The 22,648-nt window shown below is 38.7% G+C and overlaps 2 protein-coding genes across 5 annotated transcripts; both read left to right on the forward strand.

Moving 5' to 3' along the window:
- The first annotated feature begins 1,202 nt into the window (after positions 1-1,202).
- Positions 1,203-1,666, forward strand: LOC122668617. Its single transcript, XM_043865157.1, has 2 exons — positions 1,203-1,226; positions 1,340-1,666. Exons 1-2 carry the CDS (start codon positions 1,203-1,205, stop codon positions 1,664-1,666), a joined length of 351 nt encoding a protein of 116 aa, XP_043721092.1.
- A 6,250-nt stretch (positions 1,667-7,916) lies between these two features.
- LOC122666636 (transcription repressor KAN1-like) lies at positions 7,917-20,786 on the forward strand. Of its 4 annotated transcripts, none has more exons than XM_043862671.1 (7): positions 7,917-7,976; positions 8,012-8,955; positions 9,166-9,242; positions 9,807-9,852; positions 10,112-10,268; positions 20,354-20,450; positions 20,586-20,785. In XM_043862671.1, the coding sequence occupies exons 2-7, from the start codon at positions 8,034-8,036 to the stop codon at positions 20,697-20,699; spliced, it is 1,413 nt and encodes a 470-aa protein (XP_043718606.1). In that variant the 5' UTR covers positions 7,917-7,976; positions 8,012-8,033; the 3' UTR covers positions 20,700-20,785. The 4 variants fall into 4 exon arrangements, with proteins under 4 accessions (XP_043718606.1, XP_043718609.1, XP_043718608.1 ...); XM_043862674.1 differs by having other exon boundaries at positions 7,923-8,459; positions 8,523-8,955; XM_043862673.1 differs by having other exon boundaries at positions 7,923-8,955; positions 10,121-10,268; positions 20,586-20,786.
- The last annotated feature ends 1,862 nt before the right edge of the window (positions 20,787-22,648 follow it).

A 22,648-nucleotide genomic window follows, 5' to 3' on the forward strand; every position in this document is an offset into this window, starting at 1 on the left:
TGCCTCTATTCACGGGAAGGATTAAGACATGTTTTTTTGATGATCTCTTGGGGAAAATCAGAAATAAGATTGCAGGGTGGAAAGGGAAATTGTTGTCTGCAGGGGGTAGAATTATTCTTGTTAAACATGTCTTAGCTTTGATGCCTACCTATGTTCTGGCCACAATAGAGCTTCCAAGATCGATGAGTGAAAAAATTTATGGAATCTGTGCTGACTTTCTTTGGGGAAGCTCAGAATGGGGTAATCGACATCACTAGGTAAGTTGGAAAAAAGTATGTCAACCTTTGACAGAAGTACGACTGAGAATCAGGCTTTTGGAGGACATAAGTCTTTCACTAAGGCTCAAGGGTTTGTGGCGTGTTGTACATGACCAATCCCTGTGGAGTAATTTTTTCAAAGCAAAATTCTTCAAAAATGTTCATGTGACATTGGCCGAACCGAATAGGCTCGGGTCGAAATCATGGAGAAGTGCCCTTGCCTATAAGGATTTTATTTTGACTAGATCTAGGTGGCTAATTGGATCAGACAATATTTATTTTTGGCTAGACAATTTTTTAGGGATAGGACCTTTTAACAACTTTGTGGATAATGCTATGCAGGTAGACCTATCTCTGTGTGTCAAGGATGCTGTTGATGAGAGTGGCACATGGAACCAAGAGGTTTTAATCCATATGGACTCGAATGAGGTGAAGGACAACATCAACAATTTTAAATATGCTTTGTCCAATAAGAACGACAAGTTAATTTGGACTCCTTCCACTGATGGTAAATTTACCACCAAATCTGCCTGGAATGAAGTAAGACAGCAGGCGACTATGGTTCCCTATGTAAAGTGGATTTGGAATCGTTTCATGCCCACAAAGGTAGCATTTTTCACCTGGCAAAGTTCTCAATGGCAAGATTGCCATTGATGACTCTTTAATGTCTTTAGGCATACCTTTGGCTTCCAAATGTCTGTGTTGCGGGAATTCAAGGGGGGATACAACAACTCACTGCCTAATAGCGGGAGGGACAGTGTCAAAGGTATGGCTTTATTTTTCAAAATTATTTGATGTGGAGTTGATTCACTAACAAGAGGTGAGAACCCAAATTTTAGCTTGGCAGAGTTTAGTAAGCTTTAAGATCTTGGGTGGTTTTATTCTTGGCGTTTTACCTTCTCTAATTGTTTGGGAGCTCTGGAAAGAAAGGAATAATAGAAAGACATGGCGAGACTTTTCGTACTGCAGGTACAATCATTGATAAGATTAAAGATTGGGTGAGAGGCATTCCTCATTCGGCAAAATTTAAGATTTTGGCCACATCAAGAGAAGTGTTAATTCTTGACTGTTTTGGCTTACAGCCTTCCCCGTCGAAGTGGAAACCCCCTATTCCAGTGTATTGGTGCCCTTCTTTTGGCTCTGACAAGCTTAATGTTGACAGTGCTTGCAAAGGTAATCCTAGATTAAGTGGTGGAGGTGGAGTTGTTAGAAATAAAGAGGGGGTTGTTTTGGTGGCTTTCTCTAATTTTTATGGGGAAGGTACTAATTCTATTGCTGAATTAAGAGCATTGCAGAATGGGTTGAGTTTAAGTGTTGATCTTGGTTTGTCGGATTTGGTGGTAAATTCGGATTTGGTAATGACAGTTAGAATGGTCAATCAAGTTAAGTGTAATCTTTGGAAGGGATAGTATTGGTTTCATGAGATCATGAAGTTGTGTAACTCTTCTTGGGCTTGTGTCACGTTTGCATTCAGGAAAAATAATCGGGCGATAGACTGGCTTGCAAAGTTAGCTTGTGAAACAACAGCCAATAAGACTATCCACTTTGCAGAAGAGACATTCCTCAAATCCTTTGGGAGGACAAAACCGGTCTTCCGGTTCTTAGAAAGTAGGTTTTATTTTTGTTTGAATTCCTTGCAAAGGGTTGGGGTTTTCGAGTGTTTTTGAGAGATGTATCGCCTTTGGGTTGGGGTAAGGTGGCAATGTCCTCCCCTTGCACTTGTTTTGGTATGCTTTCATTTCAATTAATAAAATTCTAGGGGCTCCCAGGTCCCAAATAATATTTGGGATTAAAAAAAAAAAAAAGTCTCACTTTTGCTAGAGAAATGGAGTTGGTGAATTTGACAATATATATACTCGATGCACTGCAGTTGAAAGGATGTAGGTTTTCTGTTTTGCTTATTTTTAATAAGTAGCTATACTAGCTACCAAAAGAAAAAAATCGCCTTCACAGGGTTCCAAGAAGGGTGAACACTGGAGTTAAGTTTTAACCATGGCCAATTTTTTCCACATGAAATCATTACTACCTTCAAACTCAAATCCGTAGCAAATAGGGGTGGTTGTAAAGGTGAAGACAATCGAGTTTGAAGCTAGTCATTTTATGTGGAAAATAAGATCAATAGTAAAGCATATGAACACGATGTGAGTTTGAGATTCAACCTTACACTTGACTTAATTAATTATTACATACATTATATTAATTACAATAGCCTTTGACATTGTGGGACATCAGAGTTATGTAAAATATTTTATAAATGATTGTTCACCTAGATTTGGAGGTTAATATTAGTCAATTTGACTCCAATGATTGATGTTAAGTAACAAAAGAATTTGGGGATTAGGTTACCAAATCAAGAGGTTTATGAACTGGTATCACCAACCAAACATTGGTCTTTACTAAAATATGAAGGAAATTATACTAAGTAAACCATAAAGTAAAGAAAAATGAAACATGGAATCCTAAAAAATCTGTGAATCCATGATTAATACTAAAATTTTCTTTTTTTTTGTTTTTGCTAAAAGATCGTTTGTATTAAATGAATTAAAAGAATTAAAAAGATGCACAGGCCAACTCCAGAAACTTAAACACAAAATACAAAGTCAGCACCTTCCACCTTTGGCATAGCCATCAACAGGAGGGACAGACTTGCAACCGAAAAAAGGAACAACATACTAGATATCGCAAACTGCTTTGCACGGTCTAACAAAAGTGAAAACTAAAAAGGACAGCTGGAATCTTGGTCTTCCCTCAGCGTTGATCCTGAGTTCCTCTACCAATGCACTAGGCCAAGAATTTATGAGAGTGGAAACTTCATATTTTGCTGCCGACTTTGCAAGGAAGCCAACTACTAGGTTGGCTTCCTGAAAACAATTAGTAATTTTTCGCTCAATGAAACCCAGGAAGCCCTGAAGAGTAATCCATTCTTAAAAGCATTAAATCTTCTTGAATTTCTTTCAAGCCAAATAAAATAGGGAATCAAAATGAACCCCGAGGTACAAGCACCCTTGAGGCCCAAAATTCTAGACTTCTACAACCACCCTTTAACTAGAAGTAGGAAATTCTCAAATTGTGTTGGCCAAGTCACTCTAAAACACTTTGTAAGAGATGACCAAAGGAACCTAGCAAAGTCACACTCCAAAAAAGTATGTTGAATGGATTCTTCATGCTGTAAACACAACTCACACCTTGAAGGTAAGCAGACGCCCTTGTCCTTAACTTTATCATCACATGAGAATTTGTCGTGTAAAAAGCTTCCAATCAAAAATAGTTTGGCACGGAAGGAGGTGAGAACCCCAAACTTGTTTGGCCCAACCCACCTTACCTTCGGTTTAGGATTTCTGAGAGTCTCCATGCTGACTTTATAGTGAATCCCCCCCCCCCCCCCCACATCAAAAATAAGGACTAGCTACAAACATCTTCCGTTTGAAATCCCGGAATGGGAAGAGCCTCCACAGCCTCCAGGATACCCTTCATAAAATCAAATGAGACGGAAGGAAACACCCACTTTCCGTTAGAAGTAAATTAGCGACTCTAGTATGACGATCGTAAAAAATAGAAGGGTGCAAGGTAGATAAATCTGTTACGGAAGGGGCCAAACTGCCTATCATGCCAAAACAGAATATTTTCCCCATTCCCGATCGACTAACGCTCATTGGATTTGACAAAGTGCCAAATCGTTATCATCCCTTGTCACAGCACGGTACTGTAACGCATCGTGCAGCAGCTGCAGAGGCCATATGCACCATGTGGGGCCCGCTGTCTCACATCGCCTCTGCAGCGCCGCATGATGCGTTACAGCACCGTGCTGTAACAGGAGAGGATAAACATTCCAAAGTGCCACACCTTTATGATAAAATTTTCTTTTACATGTATTTAAAGTCTATTTAATTAAAGGTTTAGAAGTTATATATTGTTGTCCTAATTGGGGAAAAAAACTGTTCTTTTATGTTTCCAATTTTTTTTTTTTTTTTTCGGTTGGGGGGTGGGGGGAGGTGGTCACATAAGGATTAAAGCTGTGTTTAGTATGCATTCTTGGAATACATTCCAGGTCGAATGTGCGCAGCCTAAGTTTGATTTAAATCTAAATTTTTATAAGAATCTAGAACAAACCTTGCGCAGTTTTTATTAAACATACACACTTAAGAATGAATTCAAATGAAGTGTTTATAAAATGGGGATATCTACATACTTATACTTCCCCCATCATAGTCTTTGGATTTCTCTGCCCAATATTAAAAGGTAGGGCTTATTGCTGAATCAGGGTCCCTTTATCAATCTTGATCGTACTTTAATAGCTCGATCGATCTCCTTGCACCAACTGCATTTTGCACACACTAATGAGATGAAGACTTGAGTACAAGTAATGCCCACCAACACATATAGGTATTGGAGGACCTTCTTCAACTACCTCATTGAAGAAGTCAGAATTGAGTACCTAAATTTTGATTCATTCACCAGATGATAATTTAATTCAAGGTAAGAAGAACAAGAAACTTGGTATAAGGAATATATGGAACCCATATTAATTTTGAAAACACATTGCTCACCTATTCTTCTCCTAGTAGGGTTATGGTTGGAAGCATTTGAAGAATGTATGAAAATTCTGATTGAACCAAATTGAATATCATATGTACAAAAATTCTGATTATCCAACTTGATAGAATTTCTTAAAATTCTGACCAGACCAAACTGAAGGGCCGGGCTTTTAACTTCCAACGAATTTCCTGTTCTGAAGCACTCCTGTATAATAAGTAATAATTTTCAAAATGGAAACACCTTCTTGTAGTTTCCAAATGACACAAACATGTAACATCTACTTTAGTCGAGCCTCATAAAAGAATACACGGCAAAGTTCAAACTAAAGTCACTGACATTAAACCCCATAATGTGCAAATTGTAGAAAATTTCAAAGTTGATGATGAAGAGTCATTGAGATAGTTGGAGAAGATGGGTATATGTCATCAGAGAATCTAAAGAGAGCATCGAAGAAGTAAATTGGACCTTTCCAAGTGATTTCATTCAACAAAAAGTTTAATATTTATTGCATCATGTGATAGGATTCCTTAGATTAAGCTTTTCTTTTAAGAAGATATTGATCTCCCTCCTACAATTGAATACCAAATTCGATAAACTTTTTTATATTTCATGACATTAATGAGATGCATAGGAGTGAGGTGACAATAAGAAATCTTCATATATCATATGTTCCCAAAGGCTACTCCTAGCTTGAAAAATCGAGCTTTCTCTCTTTGTATTTTTTAAATTTAATTTGTCATACTAGTCATACATAGAGGTATACATACATTTTCTAATAATCATATACATAAAGGGAAAAAGATCTCTAGTTGGTGGTGTTTCCTACGCCTCACAGAGCACCGTGAGATGACGTCTCTGTCCCCTGTAAAACCTAGGCGTGCTCCTCCATTGACCCAGACGCTTGTGTAAAGATCACGTGACCAAGTAGAGATCTCTTGTCCATATATAAATATGAGAGAAAGAACGTCACCCAAGTCGTGCATCTAGGCGTGTACTTGTATCCAGACACAACCTAACCCAAAATGATCGACACTCCCTTGCTTTCCATGTAATTGGGTCCCACTTGTGAAATGACCAAAACCCCCCTTGTTTTACTGGGCTGGACCCTCCAGCTCCCGCCACAGTTGAAGGAGAGCCAAATTCCCAGAACACCCCCTCGCCCTTTCGATAAAAAGGTTTTCTCTCTAGCATAACAAATCCTGGCCACTTGATCTCAATCATGTGTCATAAATACATGCATAATAACAGAGATAAACTTATACTATTGGTCAACATTGGTTAACCAATGATGGGATGCTAAGTGCTTAGGGTTGTTACTTGTTAATTTTGAATGGTTGTAATTAAGCTCTTAATTTAACTTTTCAAGTATTTTCTATCAAATCATCTAAAAAGGACCCACTAATTGAATGGTCCAGATCGATTATGAAGAATGTACAGTAGTTATACTTTGTTTTTTTTTTTTTATGCAGAATATACTTGTACCAATGTGAATGGTACAAGAAACAAAAACAGACACGCACAAACATGTGGCTGTGGGGTCACGTTCTAGTCGTCTGACGCAGTAAGTATGCACCATTTCATCAATGCACAATGTCCAATGAATGAGCCAGTGATGGTATATTAATATTGGCTAATAAATTTTGACCGTTGAAAAAGAATAAATTGATCGGCCGACGGGTAGTATCCATTGACTGTTTTGAGCATTCGGGTCCAATCTCCAAATTCAAAGTTGACCCTACATAGTGGAGAGAGAGAGACATGGATGTAAGGATGTTTCATTTCAAACCAAAGAAAAGAAAAGTTGCATGAGTTATGAAATGAGGGATTGGTTTTGAATTTGGCTCTCCTTCAACCGTGACACGAGTTGAAAGATTCAGCCTAACAATAGCAAGGGTGTTTTTGGTTAATTCACAGATGGGCCCCCTTATGAAATAATCAAAATTCCTTCTATTTTTGTTGGGTTAGATCTTCTAGCTTTCTCTACGACTGAAAGAGAGCCAGGTCCGAAGTAAAGGGCATTAAAAGAGCAGAGAGGAGAGGACAGGAGAGTGAGGTACTAATTTCAAGAGTGGAAGAATAGGGCTTCAATATTATTATATGTGGGGTGGGATTCAATTCAACCTAGGGTATTGAAATGTATATATATTCATGTTGGAGTCAATTGGGGGGGCGGTGGAAGGTCATGTGGGGGGAGGATGCATGGCGTAATAAAAACCATCCATGATGGTAGACAAGAGTTGTTGTTGTTGAAAGATTAGAAGGGGAATATTTGGGAGGATGAAAGGGAATTAGAAGGTTTGTGGAATTAGGGTTTACGATGTTAACAATATGAAAGCAAACAAACAACCGTTTGTGGGGGTCACTCAGGTCAATGACTCCATAATTACATCGTCCTTCTCAATTTCTCCCGAGAATCTATTAAAAATATTATCCCACGAAATTTTGCAAAACCCATTTCGGAGTTTGAAACCCACCTGATTGTGTAATAGAATTATAAAAGTCCATCAATAAAAAAACAAACAACTACAGAGAGAGAGAAGCGAAGACGGTGGGGGGAAAGGAATCACATAGGAGACTCTCTTTCTCTCTCTTCTTTTTTTTAACCCGTCGTCTCCGGGGAAGGAAGTCCATGGTCCATTCGTTTGCTGCTTTGCGTGTTTTGACTACAGACCATAGAGAAAAGGAGAGAGAGAGAGAGGGGCCTAGTTTGAGTGTCATTTTCTGAAATATAGTCTCGAGGAACGCAGACCCAAATCCCTCTCCTTTTCCATGCCTTTTTCATTTTTTAATTCGTCTTTCATTGCGTAACAACATACATATCCCCTCTCATCTATTTCCCTATCCGTCTCTCTTCCCTTCTTCCTCTCCCTCTCTTCCTCTCGAGCATGTCTGTTTTTTTGAAGAAGAGAGAAGACTAGAAGAGTCTGTCTCTCTAAAAACCTCTTTTCTAGTCTGTCTCTCTAAAAATCTCTTTTGAATTCCCTTCTTCTCTCTCTCTCTCTCTGTCTCTCTCTCTCTCTCTCAAATCTCAAGTCCTTTTGAGCATACCAAGGTGTTCCTTCCTCACTCTCCTCTCTCCTCTTCTGTTACTTCACTATCTCCCCTTGGTAGACTAAGGGTAAGTAAGGAGTAAGACCCACTTCAAAAACCCACATACCCAATTGAGTTTAACCTTAGAACTGGACAATCACTGTGACTTTGTTTTGAAATCGAGCAAAAAATTTCCTCCTGGAATCGACAATGTTTGTCGAATCCTCTTCCATGCCAGCTCCTGATCTTTCCTTACACATTAGCCCTCCTAATAGTGCTCCTTCTTCCATGTGCAATGGCAACAACAAACCCGACAACCGGTTCGATCTTTGGCGACAACCGGAAGGTCTAAGGTCCAACAGTGATAGCTCAGTGAGGATCGACTCACAGGCTTACACAGAGCTTTCACTAGCAAACCGAAGAAATGGTTTGGAATCTGACAACTGTTGGAGGAGAAACTTCACAAGAGGAAGTAAAGAAGATGAAGCAGTGCATCAAGAACAACCACAGCTTCTTCACAATCTTAACAACAGAAACCGACTTAATCCTGGGGCCTCACCACTCCATGATGTCTCAGAAGGATTGAGACCAATAAAAGGGATTCCAGTCTATCACAGCCGTTCATTCCCTTTTATGCCTCTGGAACATTCAAGAGAGAAGGATCCAAAGATGTGTTTCTACCCAATGTCGTCGTCTTATCCTTCTTGGTCTTCATCACCACCTTCTGCTTCTTCCTCTTGTTCTTCTGCTTCTCCTTCTACTCGTTTTCTATCAGGAGGTTTAGACCCCATGGCGGCAATCTTAAACTCTGGACCCACCAACTCTTCTTCATCGCCAACAGCTTATCGGATAGCAGCGGCTGCGTCAAAGTTTAATGGGTTTTCGTCGGATTCATTCAAATCTCAACAACTACACCATCAATACAACCTACACCAACACCACCTCCACCACCACCACCACCACCACCAGCAGTATGGGATGGGGCCTTCAGAGGGTTCTAATGGGATGATTAGATCAAGATTCATGCCAAAGCTACCGGCGAAGAGGAGTATGAGAGCGCCGCGTATGCGTTGGACAAGCACTCTTCATGCTCGGTTTGTTCACGCAGTTGAGCTCCTTGGCGGACATGAAAGTAGAGCATTTACCTTCTCTACCTCTTATGTTAATTTCTTCCTTTTTTTTTTATCTAATTTTGAACTTTGATAAAATAAAATAAAATAAAAAAATCAGATCTTGGTATTCGGTTGTTTTTTTTTTTTTTTTTTTTTTTTTGTTTTTCTTTCCTTCTATCGATTATTGTTTAGATTTTATTCTGATATATATGTATTTGTTTGGTTTTCAGGAGCTACTCCAAAATCTGTTCTTGAGCTCATGGATGTCAAAGATCTCACATTAGCTCATGTTAAGAGTCATTTACAGGTATTATTGCTAACGGTAAAAAAAATCTCCCGTTTCTCTCTCTCTCTCTCTCTCTCTCTTGCCGGTCAGATCTTCATCTATTCATCCGGCACAGTTTTCGATGAATGCTGAGAGTGAATGAATGAATGAATAGTCTGATTTTCTGAGACACGACAGCTTCTTCTTTTAGAGAGAGACAGAAAGACAGAGGGAGTAAGAGAGAGAGAGAGAGCACAAGAATGATAAGTGAAAAAGTAGTCATCATTTCACAATAATACAGGTCATTACTGACCTTACCAAACATCATCCTCGTGGTTAAGGAAGAAACTATGCAGAAAAGAAAAAAACAAAAAAGCAGAGAGAGAGAGAGAGAGAAGAACCATCTGATTCGATTTTGGTTAATGGCTTTTTCCTGATTTCTTTGTTTATTGGTATTTCTATTTCTTTTGGGGAAACGAGGGCTATTTGCTCCCTTCTACTTTTATTTCTTCTTTTCTTTTTTTTTTTCTTACTCCTTCCTTCCTCATCAGGCTCACATTTTCTTCCTCTTCACTAATTAGTCTTTGTTTCTCTTTGCCTTTGCAGATGTATAGAACTGTTAAGACCACTGACAAGCCTGCAGCTTCCTCAGGTAATTCGTATTGCTTAGCCTTCACCCTTCTTTTAGCAGCCTTATCTTCTCTCTTCCCCATATTTCTTTACCATTTTGAGATCCCTTCTTCTTCTTCTTCTTCTTCTTCTTCTCTCTCTCTCTCTCCAACCACTCTACAAATATACGTACATACATACAGAGATATATACACACTTTTACTTTTATTACACAGAAACCACTCTCCTCTATAAGCTTATTACAAGGAATTTTTATTTCTATTTTTAGTTTTCTCTTGTAGGCCAATCAGATGGGTCTGGAGAAGAAGATATCACGCCAACACCTGGTGATCTTAGTTTACCAGGGTTAATTGATCATCAAAGAGGATCATCAGATGGATCTATACACAGAGACTCAGATTACCCTTCTACCACTACTTTGTGGAGTAACTCTTCAAGGTACCCTTCCCTCTCTCTCTCTCTCTTTCCCATGGAACCCAAGTGCTCTCTCTTTCTGCACGTGCTCTTTTGCTTATAGATAGATAGATTGATTAATGCTTCTCTTTTTGCCTTTTGCATGGGTAACCTTAGCTTAGGAAATGCAATCCACGTCTATATATCTTAAGTTTATGAAGAATTTCTAAAAGAGTTCTTGTGGCAGCCTTTGCTTTTTGTGTTTCTCTTTAATTATCTTTCTTTTTCGATTTACTATAGAGATGCCATACATATAGCTTCCATAGATATTAAAAGCAAAACCTTATACAACATAAAACGTTCTGATTGAAGAAAAGAAAGGAACCACTTCCACACTTTTCTCTTCCTTACCTTTTAACAGTTAACATCTACATATATTATATTACTACTACGACTACTACTACTACTACTATTACTACTAGTACTACATTTGTTACTCTTTTTAAATAGAAACATATATAGGTTCTTATTCTCTTCACGAGGAGATTGCATATATGACCAAAAAGACCCATTCCTTGACTTCAAGGGCTCCCTTCTTTTAAGTGTATTATAATACTATATCATTATTATTAACATCATTGCACGTTGTCACGTAGGAGCTCATGAATTGTATAGTAAAAAGTAATGATTTAGTGCACTTTGATACATTATATTAACATGGGGATTAGATTATCATACTATGTTGATTCTTGGAGTGCATTTTCCATCGTAAGATATTCCCTTAATATATATCTCAATATTATATAAAATATTGTGATATAAACCGATAGAGGATTAGATTATCATACTTTTTGTGTGCCAGTAATGGTTATCCTTGCAATCATATTTGGTGAAAGATCTCCCATTGTTATAGGGAATCTTTTCCGATTGCTAAAGAGGCAGTCACATTTGGACTTTCTGCTGTCTCTAATTTTCCTTCTAATCTTCCTCAGAGATATTGTTTTTAAGTTTTCAGGTTGTCGTCCTTGTCGTAGGGTATAGGTCCCTGTTGATGCCAATGCCAAAGGTGGATACATGTGTTTAACGTCTAGGCATACCCAGATGAATACAAGGAAACAAAAGAGGGGAAGGAACCCCTACACCCATAACTGTGTCTACTCGTTTTCAATTTATGAGCTCTACTTTATTTCATAGTTTGAGTTATTATAGTTTAGATTACCTTATCATATTTTACCCCCTTTTTTTTTTTTTTTTTCTTTTTTTTTTCTTTTTTATTTTTTATTTTTGTTGTTGATTCAATAGCATGAGGCAAATCAAAAGTAGTGGAAACTAAATGCTCAATAGGTGGCTTTAATAATGTTCAAGTTGTTGCTGACTATCTTAAAATATAGTTAACAGGAGACCAGGAAATGACTTAGAAAGGAAAAAGGTTAATGTTACTAATTAAAAGACTGAATTTTAACTATTGGAGGGTCAAACATAGCATATATACTAGATGACAAACAAAAACAGCTTCTTTTGAGGACAAAAATTGCGATGAATATGCTTACATTAATAATCTCTGCTTTTCAAACCAATTGGTTCAAAGTGGGGTGGTCTCTTGTGACTTTTGTACTTGATAGATGGAGCACCCACAGTTAATGTTCGATTATCTCAATATTCCTCCTTACGTTCAAGCCTTTTGGGCTCTGTCTTCGTGGGTGGAACATGGCCCATCATCGACGGAAGCCCAACGTACTTGCTTTCCTTTGATACCATATTAAACTTCCATCTTAAAACCAATTTGTTCAAAGTGGGGTGACCTCTTGTGGCTTTTATCCTTGATAGTCGGAGCAGCCACATCTGATGTCGGGTCACCTCAATAACTGGAAGTGGATTAAGAAAAATTTTAAAGGGAAATCTTGTTTAGACTTTATTGGTGGTACAAAACCTTAGGAATTGGGCTAGGTGATCTAGAACTTTAAATCTGGGATTCTATCTCATTTGAGGTTAGGAGGAAGGTGCAAGCTCTCTAAGAATCCTGCTCAGAAACTCCCCCAAAAAAGGGGAAAAAATATCCGTAGTACATGATAATGGCTAACTTCCCCCCCCCCCCCCCCCTTCCCCAATCAAGCATAAAATTCCTAACACAAACACTTGTGAGTTGTGATAAAGAAAACAATAATGCCTGTGTCATTTATCTAAGGTTGATCACCACTATTATTTAAGGGAAGACTCCATAACAAGAAACACTCATTAGGAATTACAGGTCTTTCCAAAGATGTTTTAACTTTGAAATTTGAAAAGAAAAAAAAAATAGTTTTATCTTCAATATTGATGATTGTAATCTAGCTTTGATTGTATTCTCTTCCTCATGGAGACAAGAATATCGAGAGGCGTAACAATTGGAATACTTTTATTCTTTGATTCCATTTCTTTTTATTTCTTTTTTTTCTCGTGTGTAACTCGGGCATACAAGAGTTGTTGCTGTCCTTTCTTGTAATTTCAGACATCTATAGAAGGACTTTGCGAAACCCATTCTAGGGTCCGGCAATTCAACATCTATAAATACTTTTGTGTAAGCCACACTTCCCACCTTCCCTCCTTTCCAGAGTTGAGCATTCCATATCTAGCAGAAAACATATTCTTGTAAAGAATGTCTCCTCACTTTCTCCTAAGAATTTTCATTATATGTAAGAGAGCTTCTTTTTTTGGTTCAAGAATTTTTGGAGAACAGAAAAATTGATTTGAAAGAATCTGTCTCCATAAACATAGGGAGAAAGAATTTTAGGAACACAGAAAAATTGATTTGAAATTTATGCTCATGATTCTTCCTAGAGGAATAAAGGGTAAGCTATAAGGCTTGCACGAGCTTCATGAGTTGTAAAAGTAAGACCCTGAGAAGATTTGTTTGAATGACATTATGAAATGAACCACAGAGGGGACAAAATGATCGCCTGACCCACATGAAAGATGGAAATCCCATCCCCGTGATGCCAAACTGCTTGCTCTCATTGGCTCCACACACACAAGTGCCACGCTCCCCCACAGTGAACGCCGACCCATATCTTTATTTAACATAAAAATTTTGATCAAACATTCTCTTGTTTCATCTTGGCATAAACAATATCACATCCGGAAGTTGGTTATAGAACCAAATTTAGGAGAGGTACTACATCTTTGGTTTTTTTCTGTTTTTTTTTGCTTTAAGGAATTTACAATGTATCTATTATTTGTAATAGATTTACCTCATAATTTACTGCATGGACAAAATATAAATTTTCATGGAGCAAAGAAAAGACTATAAATACTTTCCATTAGATTTTACTACTAGAAATGATGATATACATAGGTTTTAACATAACTGATGTGTCACATTATATACAAAAAATTCTTGTATGGTTTTCAATATTAGATTAGACTTATATAATTTTCTGCATTATCATCCTCTGTTCTTGAAGTTTGATGTTTGACACTTGAACTCTAAATGTCAGGTAATCAATTCTTTATAATAAAGTTTAGGATCGAATTTCCCTCCACCCACCACAGGGCAGGAAATGATATCGGGAGGGTATTTAAAAACATACAAAAATCCTAGGAGGTGTTTGTGAACCCTAGGATGATGGGTGAACTATCCTCTATTGGTGAAAGAAAACTTAATCCTAAACTTAGTTTTAAGTATGGTTTTATTAGATTATTATTTCTCTTCTTAGAGTGTAATCATAAGGTTGATGACAATGCAAAAGACAGATAAAGTTTAGAAACAAGAGACAATATACCCTGAAATAGGGCTTTGTCAACATGAAAGTCCTAAAAGCCGGATTTTGACACACAGAGTTCAAGAACAACCAGACCAGGCACGTCAATCTAGGGACTTGGTTGCCCAAAACTCCCGGCCTGAAAATCAATATTGATCCATCCTACCGACATGGAGTTATTGAATGACAGGGTATCCAATGGATTCAAATGCAAATAAAAATTGAAAAATTCACTAAAAGAAAGCAAGAAGACAATGACCAATATCACTTAACTAATGAGTTAACTATATTAAATAATTTATTGATTTGGTTTTGTTAGTACTTTTGATTTTTGTTGTATATAGACTACAAAACCACATAAACTATGCTATATAATACAGCTAAATTTTTCTACCCAAAAAAAAAATACAACTAAATTTCTATGCGTCATAAACTAATTTTTACCCAATATGCTAAGTGCATATGTAACCATATTTCAAAGAGGAATCTGAATAAGGCTCTATCCTTGAAGTCTTCTGTCATAAACAAAACCTGTCCCTCTCTCCCAAACTCTTACGCTTGGGACTGCCATATTCCTTTATTTTTTTAATTATAAAAGGAATCAAACTTGTAGTTTTTTTTTTTTTTTTTGTCAGTCCTAATCTAATCTAAGCTAGAAGAGAAGGCTAAGACAAGCCAATAGAATTAGGGCTGCAACAGGGTTGTGTTGGGCTGGGCTGGGTCTTTTAAAACCCTAGCCCAAACCTAAGTCTCCTTAGTTGGGTGCAGGCCCGACCCTAACTCATGGCTAGAAAAATTAAACCCTGACCCATCCTCAAGGTCGGGCCAAGCTGACTATGATTGGCCCTAACCATGGGGGTAGAGGGCGATGCATGGACTGGCCAAGTTGAGAAGGAATACAAAAAAAAAAAAAAAAAAAAAAAAAGAAGAAAGAACATGAAGAAGAAGATAGAGTCAGGTTGGGCCGAGCCAGGCTCAATCTGAGGCCTCAACCCTATCCTGGCCATGCCCTGACTCAGGGCCAAAAATTCCCAACCCTTACCCACCCTTAGGGTCAGGATATCTCAACCCCGGCCATGCTCAAGCTCAGGGCGGGTCAGGGTGGGGCCCTAATGGCCAAACTTGCACCCCTAAACAGAATCCTACAACTACCAAAGGGGGGGGGGGAGGGGGAGAGGTGGTGCCTTTATGGCACATATGCAATCTTGGAGAGTCGATCCCTTGACCTCTTGGGGGTATGCACTTAACTAGCAATCCCGCCAACCAACTTGTAGTTGGCATCAATTATAAGATATATTTATTAGTAATAACTAGGATCAAATTAGAACTTTTCTCTTTACTTATTTATTTATTTTTCTGGTGAATATCAATTATATTCACACGAAGCACAAAAAGAATAAGAACACCTTGTAGTGGAAGGGGGGGGGGGAGGAAGCTGCTGAATTCGGCAGACCCTTAGGAAGGGGAGGGATGAAAGCCAAGAAGGGGGTAGAGAGGGCCCAACTAGATACAATGTGACGGATTCTACATGAGTTAGGAACAGATAGAATTACAGAACCCAGCCTACTCCTAATCTCAAACCCAATACAATCCCAAATTTGCTGCAAAGTCCTCGACTTGTTGGTCCATCTCTAGAGATTCCTTTCATACTACATCGTAACACAGAAAGCAAGCTTGCTCACCAGATCGTAGCTGGTTTACCCTTTAAAAGAATTCAAAATCCACTGTCATTCATGCTGACAATTCTAAATAGGCCTAGGAGTGAGCCAACACTTCCAAAGAATACAAGTCAAAGGATAATGGGCATAGTGGCAATCAAAGAATGGTTCAGTCATTTCTATATTGTTCCAGCATAGGATACATGCATTTGATAGAGGGATTGATTTAGCTTGAAGCAACAACATGGTAGGCAAGGCTTGGGAAAAGAGCATGCCAACTAATGGAGCTATGCCTCGGGATGTTCTTTGGAAACCAAACCACCAAAAGCCAAGGGACCATAGGATGCCTCTCTTGAATCAGCTCCCATGCTGAGGCTGAAGAAAAAATTCTAGAGGAGTTGGCCCCCCATCTCACTGAATCTCCACTGCCACTAGTTCTCCTTTTAAAGGAAGAAATGGTGGCCCAGAGGGGAAGGGGCAGGGCTTGGGGCCCAAGATCCATCCACAACGATTGAAGATACTAAAGCCATTCGGTGCGCCCAACATCATACCTTATCCAATCTCCGTAAGTGTTCAGGGTACCAAGGATCGAGCCAAAGAAGAGTTCCCCATTGTCAATATTCAATGATATAACATCCCTCACAAGGCTTCTAAGCTTCACCATCATCTTCCAAGCCAAAGAGGAGTTTTGGAAGCAACCAACTATCCAAATAGATTCTTTACTGAGATAACGGTCATAAATCCACTTGGTCCAAATGTTGCGATTCCTCGAAGCAATCTTCCAAATAAGATTTAGGACTCCAACTTTGCAAACTTCCTTCACACGTCGGATACCCAGACCTCCCTCGGACTTTGTCTTGTACCCAGGAAGCCCAACTGATCATATGAAAAAACTTGTTATTTTAGTTGCTAATAACTACTAAGTAAAGACATGAATAAGGGTGATGTGAGTGAGATATGCCTATTCATTTGGCTTATAGATGAGGTCAAGTAATGCCAGCCTAAGGATCTTAAATCTAGCCAGTTGTATATATGGATAAACTCCAAATCTGGTAAATGTGATTTGGAACATGAAGATTTCCTCAATGTGGTTTTTCTCCTCAAGTATACCATGAAGAGAAAATCAATGTAATTTCTTCTCTCAAGTATAGAATTGTAGAGGAAAACAAAAGAGCTTGATGAATAGTTGTGATGAGACTAGCAATGTCTATGTTATGAGGCAAAAGAGCATGTCATGAAATTAATGTCAGGACATGGCCTGGCCCACTAAATGGAACTTTATGAGCCTGTAAAAATATGGCCACAACATTGAATAGGAACAACCATCATTCATGTTAGCTGGTGTACGGGGAAAGTTTCAAAAGAAGAAAATCAATAAGGAACTTCAAGAGGATGGAGAAGGAAATCCTCAGAGGGTTATCTCTAGCACACAAAGCTACTAAATTAGTTGGAAACAATAGAGGATGAAGAAAAAAATTAAAGAAATCATATGGCTTCATCCTTAGTAACTAGCAAGATGTATGTTAGGTACTTGACCGATACGCCAAAAGCTCTGAAGCTAATGAAACGCGTTAAATCAAGTTCTTTAACCTATCCCATACTAGGCTGGTCCAATCTAGTACCCATACACTAGAGTAGGCCCCACTAGGTACATAACAAACCACCACGCTTCCGCACCGTCGTCTTCGGCGGCTCTCACTCTAGGCAGCTTTTACTCTGGTAGTAAGTAGCCCTTTCCAAGCAGCTCCACTCTGCTCCAGAGTTTTTGCCTGACGGCAGGTAGCCCTTTTTTTATGGCTTTCACTCTACTTCAGGTAGCCCTCTCTTAGGTAGCCCTTTCCGTGACTCAAACTGATGACGTGATGCCCAACTCTGATACCAAATGTTAGGTACTTAACCAATACGCCAAAAGCTCCAAAGTTGATAGAACACGTTAAATCAAGCCCGTTAACCTATCCATACTAGGTTGGTCCAATCTAGCGCTCATACACTAGAGTGGGCCTCATTAGGCACCTAACAATGTAGTGTAGGACTGAGGATAGAAACTAATTTTATTCAAACTAATTAGACCTTTTGTTTAAGCTACTGTTGCCATAGATGATACTTATTAAGGTTACAACCATATATGGCAACACTAATATTATGAGTTTGGCATTACTTGTTACTACAATTAACATTTTATTTCGGTCTAGAAGCTGATGGATTGAAGGGATCTATTACTGGTTTCTCTGGAAGGACTTCATTTGGATGGTTGATTGCTCCCAGAACTTATCTTCGGTCTAGAAGCATATGGTGAAGTTGAGGGGCCTTGTGAAGGATGCAATATCCTTGCGATTGACTTTGAGTCTGCTACTCTCTTTTGGGTTGAACCTTGGCGCCTCATGGGATTCTTCTCATCACCTATGGCGATTGGATTCGATATGATGTTGGGACAGACGATTAAATTATTCTCATTGATCGTTGAGTTGGGGCCTAGTGTCCGGGTCCTACCCCTTCCCCTCTCCTCCAAGCTGCTTGGCCCGCCCTCCCTTCCATTCAAAGGAGGCCTCATGGTAGTGGGAATGCGTTGCATTGGGGTCTCGTACTCCGAGATCTTCTCTTCAACCTCAACATGGGATATGATTCAGGAAAGGCATTTGGGTGATTCCGTGGCTTCAGTGGTCTTGTTTCCTAAGAACATCCCCGAGGCATAGTTTCAATTTCTTGGCGTGCCCTTTCTCAAGCCTTGCCTAGTCGTTGCATCTGATTCGTGTGTTCTTTTCTAGAATGGTAGTGAGATAACTAAGCACCTATTTTTTGATTGTCTCTATGCTCATCATTTATGGGCTGGTATTGTTTAGAAATATTGGCAAACTCCTAGGCAAGGATAAAGTGAGGAACGAACGTATTAGAGTTGAAGTGGGAGTTGCTCCGATCAGCGATAAGCTCTGAGAATGTCGTCTGAGGTGGTTTGACCATGTGTAATGGAGGCCTGGAGATGCCCCAGTAAGGAGGAGTGACCTAATTCCGATTAAGGGAGCTAAAAGATATAGGGACAGGCCTAAAATGACCATCGGTGAGGTTGTGAAGAATGACATGCATAGTCTGGGTCTTGTGCCAAGTATGACCTCAGATAGAGCCTACTGGAGGGAAAGGATCCACGTTGTTGACACCGGGTAGCTGAGGTTTTCCTGATTTCCTGTGCTTGACTCTTTCCTCTCTCATTTTTCCTTTTCCATTTATCACTTTTCATATCTCATTTGTTCATTTTTAGTCTTCATTCCTCTTACTTTACTTTCACTTTGTTAGGACCTCAGCTTTTCCTACTTTGTTTTTGAAAGGATCCATGTAGCCGACCCCATTTGGTGGATAAGGCTGAGTTGTTGTTGTCTTAGGCAAATTCATGATTTTAGAATGAGTGGTAATGGATTAGGGGATCTTTTATTGGGAAAACCTGCTGCGATCAAGTGAACAAGCTCGCTTTCTATGCGGCGGTGTATCACATGTGGTATGAGAGGAAACCCCAAAGAAGGACCGACAAATCAAGGACTTTTCAGCAAATATGGGATTGTATTGGGGTTGAGATTAGAAGCAAACTGGGTTTTGATATTGCAGTTGTCCCTGACTTGTGAAGAAACTGTCACATTATTTCTAGTTGGAGCATCCCTGCCCCCATTTTGGATGTCATCCCCACCTTCCATGGGACTGCAACATTAGGAAACTTTCTCTCCCAACTTTCCCGTCGGGTCTTCTTGTAGATTTAGGGCTTCGTTGAATATATTTTCTATTACCCCCCAAAATTTTTTTTATCATCACTGTTATTTCTAATAGTCTTTCTTAACACTTTAACCCTTTTAATGGGCATCTTTTTTTTTTTAGCTTCAGACATTTTGTTTTTTTTCAGTCATGAAAGAGTAGGAGTTTTCACCCTATAACAATCTGCACATTTAGCCTCTAAGGGACATCCCATTTAGGTTATTTCAAGATTAAACTTCTAATTCTTGTTCTTGTTTTTGGTACTGAATATGGCCTGCAGTTCAATACTCCTCAGGAGGTTTATTTATCAAAATCATATTGAACTACATCCATCTTCCATGGACTCCTCGGCTTATCATGAATCATCATTGCCCAACAAGGCTTTCCTATAAGTCCTATAACTCGACCTCTTGATGATCTGAATTTACATTTAAAGGCCTTTTGGTAATACCATTGCTCACATTTGGCAAGAGAGAAACTTCAAAATTTTCATCAATAAGATGAGAACAAAACCTTGCATTATTATGGATATTCAGTCTGGTGTGGGGAACAAGAGTAGTGGATTGGAGATCAAAGAATAAGAGTCAGAAATGAACTGATTTTCAGTCCAACAGTGGGGTGTGCAGGCCATATGAAATTGGCCTGTGGAGAAGCTTTTTTCCCTTGCTTGTTTTCTTTGCTTATGTTGTTAGGTTTTGGAGATTGTTCTCCTAGGTAAGGCAGTTATTTGTGTTTGCTTGTTTGCCCCTATGGGCTTGTTCATTCTTCATCTTCTTCTTTTCCATTCTTGTGGAAAAAATGCCTATTTCCTTAGAATAATGCCTATGTGTTTTACTTCTTTGCTCCAAAGAATCTTGAACTTAAATGTGTCAAATTTGTCATTCATTGATATTTGCTACCCTCCTAAATACTTCCTCTTGAATGCTAAATAGGGAATCATAGATAGTAGATAGCCAAATTTGGTTAATACTGACTTTTCTCTTTCATGAATAATTTTCAGCATTAGAGAATCTTGGCTTCAAACTAATTCAAGTGACATGGATGGGCATAGACCTTCAACCTTTTCCTCCCAACAAAGATCTTCACACCAAGTTGAGGTAATGATCTACATCCATTACATCCACCCTAAGGCTATGTTTGGATGCCAAGAAAAATAACTTTCACAATTAGCTTCCTTATGTGCACATTTTAAGTTGGGAACATGAGATAATAACATGTATTCATCCTCGCAGGAGAGCGACTTCAGCCGGTCGAAAAGCTTTCTAGGATCCCATTTGGACATCAAGAATCCTAACTTGGAATTTACTTTAGGAAGACCGGGTTGGCATGGTGAAGAGCATGATTGAAATGATAGAGAGGATTTCCATTATTTTTATGTTAGCATCCTTGATTGAATACATTATTTTCATGGGTGACATTTAGGTAATATATATATAGATATATAGATAGATGGTCACAAACACATAGCTTCCAGAGGTGTTGAGTTGGAAAATAGGAAGGAGGGGGAAATTTCGTATCTTACTGATTCCATGCATGTAAGTCTCAGCTGTATCGAATTTACATTTCTTTTTGGTTTTTTGTAAGTGGCTGAAGCTGCACTTTATGTTGAGCTGATGTTATTCCATATTGAAGCCAGGAAAGAAGAAGAGAAGAAAAGTAAAAACAAAAAAAAAAACAAAAAGAAAAGGGGGAATCAGGTCTTAATGGTGCACTGTGTGGGTTGTACTATTCTCCTTTTTCTTTTTTCTATAACGTCCTAATCCAATATTCTCTATAAGTGTTTCTAGTAGGAACGTATATGTTGTGAGAGTGTGAAAAACTTGACTTTTAGGAGATCTCTTTTACACACTGTCATTAGCTTCATGAATAATTTCTGATATTAACGTTGATATGGCCACTCAAAAAGCTAAGACACTATATTAGCATATTCTGTAAACACGTGAAGAATTATGGTTATGTTCACATGCAGTCCACGTCTGATTGAGTCTGATTGGCAGCAGGAATTATTTAAGACCCGAACAGCTGGCTTGTTTTTTGTCATGGGTTACAGTGTTACACTACGTACTATTAGCTGAATCTTTTGGATGACAAATATTGTTCAATAAATCTTGAAAAAAGTAAGTTATTCTTTGGGAAAGTTGCTACTCCAAGGAAACATCGCATTTCAGGGTCAATGGGAATTTTAAGCAGCAGTTTTTTTACTCGCTATTTGAGGATAGAAATATTTAAAGGAAGGGTGAGGAAGGACTCTTTGTTTTTGCTACTGGATGATAAAAGGCCGGTTGCAGGTTTGGAAGGGCAAGCTTCTATCCATGGTAGGTAGAGGTAGGTAGAGTTGAGCTGGTTAATTCTATAATCTCAGGGATACCAACGTGTAATTTTTCTATGTACTGGTGACCTTCCTACTTGATTTCTGTTAAGATTTAATATTAATTTCCATTGATTGTAGTCACACGATTACATTAGAATATATAATTTGGATAGAGTTACATAAGAGTAGTTCCAACTTAGTAGGTGATAGAGTCCTAGTGTTATCGCATGTGATCAGCAGGTCTTCTTGATAGAGTTTAATTCTTTGTAAACCATATCATCTCATAGAGTCCTACTCGGTTAGCCAAGGTGAGAGATAAGGTCAGTTGAGATAAGATAAGGTTGGTGTAGCCAGCTCACGGTGGAGAGATAATAGGAGATAATGTCGATCAGGTTGGGCACAGCCTGTGGAGAAAATATAGGAGATGAGAATTCGGTTGATACACCCCCCTCAAGATGGGGATTTTATTGGTCGAATCTGCCTCTTGTTAGAAAGAAAAAAAGAACTGGACTGTGCTTAGACCTTTGGTGAGAATGTCAGCAATTTGATTCTTCGTGGAGATGAACCGAACCTGTAACTCACGGGAGGGCACCTTGTTATATCTGTGCCCAAAACCCGTACTAATTTAAATTTTATGAATGTAGCTTAGCTTGGGTGGATGCCTACACCATTGACCTATGGGCTGCTACTGTCAAACCAACATTCAAGATCATCACATTCAAAACATGTCCCTTACACAAATACCACTAAATTTTCCATTCCATAGAATATAAATACATAACATGGGTTGCATGGGATGGAGTTGGACATCATATCCCTAATGGTACGAGTCAAATAAAACCAATACCGTCACGGAAAGATATTATTAACATCTTGATAATTTGCAAACATCTCAAAATAATTTTCCATGTCACATGAGAAAAATATGGGATGATATGGGATAATCCCTTTCTCCCATTTTCTTCCCATAGATTTCTTGCTAAT

This window comes from Telopea speciosissima, chromosome 7 (assembly GCF_018873765.1).
Source record: "Telopea speciosissima isolate NSW1024214 ecotype Mountain lineage chromosome 7, Tspe_v1, whole genome shotgun sequence".
Lineage (NCBI taxonomy): Eukaryota > Viridiplantae > Streptophyta > Magnoliopsida > Proteales > Proteaceae > Telopea > Telopea speciosissima.

What these genes read in the sequence shown, in the direction of transcription:
- LOC122668617 (XM_043865157.1), top strand. Translation starts at nt 1,203, where the DNA reads ATGGCGAGACTTTTCGTACTGCAG. An exon ending in CGAGACTTTTCGTACTGCAG is followed by an intron (nt 1,227 to 1,339) that starts GTACAATCATTG and finishes TTTGGCTTACAG; the next exon opens with CCTTCCCCGTCGAAGTGGAA.
- LOC122666636 (XM_043862671.1), top strand. Translation starts at nt 8,034, where the DNA reads ATGTTTGTCGAATCCTCTTCCATGCCAGCTCCTGATCTTTCCTTACAC. An exon ending in ATGTTAAGAGTCATTTACAG is followed by an intron (nt 9,243 to 9,806) that starts GTATTATTGCTA and finishes TTGCCTTTGCAG; the next exon opens with ATGTATAGAACTGTTAAGAC. An exon ending in TTGTGGAGTAACTCTTCAAG is followed by an intron (nt 10,269 to 20,353) that starts GTACCCTTCCCT and finishes AATAATTTTCAG; the next exon opens with CATTAGAGAATCTTGGCTTC.